We start from the raw sequence: 769 nt of genomic DNA, 5'->3' as shown, positions 1-769 counted from the left end.
GGGCGCTCCTGGCCTGCCTGGCTCAGCCCCTCCTGGTGCCACAGTCATGTCCGAGGTCGGCAGCGAGACCCTGGAGGATGAGTGGCAGTCCATCTCAGAGATCGCCTCCACTTGCAACACCATTCTGGAGTCGCTGTCCCGAGAGGGTGAGGCCACCAGGGCGCTGGGGCTGGGAGCCAGGGTGGTGCTTTCTCCCCTTCTGACTGTCTGCACTGTCCTTCTGCACCCACAGGACAGCCCATCCCGGAGAGTGGAAACCCCAAGGGAACCCCAAAGTCTGATGCTGAGTAAGGCCCCCCTGCCCGCATGTGGCCCCTTTATCATGCCCTTTGACCACCCCCTTTGTGCCTGTCCACTGTGGAGCGGTTGCCTGGGATCTGCTTCCACAGACTTCTAGAACACGGGCCGGGCCCCACTCGTTAGGGGGCTCTGGGAGCCCGCCATGGCGCTGTCACCGCCCGGGTCCTGCTGAGTCCCGACCCCCTCACCTTCAGGCCAGAATCTGGGAGCCTGTCGGAGAAGGTCTCTCACTTGGAGTCCATGCTCAGGAAGCTCCAGGAGGACTTGCAGAAGGTGAGAGGGAGGGCTGGGGGTGGCGAGGCGTCGCAGAGCTGCCCAGGGAAAGCACCACGGCTCTGACTGCTGCCTCCCGTCCCCCCAGGAGAAGGCAGACAGGGCGGCCCTGGAGGAGGAGGTACGGAGCCTGAGACACAACAACCTGCGGCTGCAGGCCGAATCGGAGAGCGCAGCCGCCCGCCTGCTCCTGGCC

The 769-nt window shown here is 65.1% G+C and overlaps 1 protein-coding gene across 1 annotated transcript in view; it reads left to right on the top strand.

Moving 5' to 3' along the window:
- Nucleotides 1–766, top strand: part of SIPA1 (signal-induced proliferation-associated 1) — a gene marked incomplete at its 3' end in the record, with an annotated part of 10,075 nt that extends 9,309 nt beyond the window's left edge. The window contains exons 9-12 of the mRNA XM_008050957.2: nucleotides 45–146; nucleotides 233–287; nucleotides 495–573; nucleotides 662–766. Of these exons, the coding sequence (XP_008049148.2) occupies nucleotides 45–146; nucleotides 233–287; nucleotides 495–573; nucleotides 662–766 (341 nt within the window). The remainder of the gene's footprint in view (nucleotides 1–44; nucleotides 147–232; nucleotides 288–494; nucleotides 574–661) is intronic.
- Between the last annotated feature and the right edge of the window lie 3 nt (nucleotides 767–769).

This window comes from Carlito syrichta, unplaced genomic scaffold (assembly GCF_000164805.1).
Source record: "Carlito syrichta isolate Samal-C Ts95f unplaced genomic scaffold, Tarsius_syrichta-2.0.1 Scaffold154564, whole genome shotgun sequence".
Lineage (NCBI taxonomy): Eukaryota > Metazoa > Chordata > Mammalia > Primates > Tarsiidae > Carlito > Carlito syrichta.
This window is presented reverse-complemented; position numbering and strand designations above follow the sequence as displayed.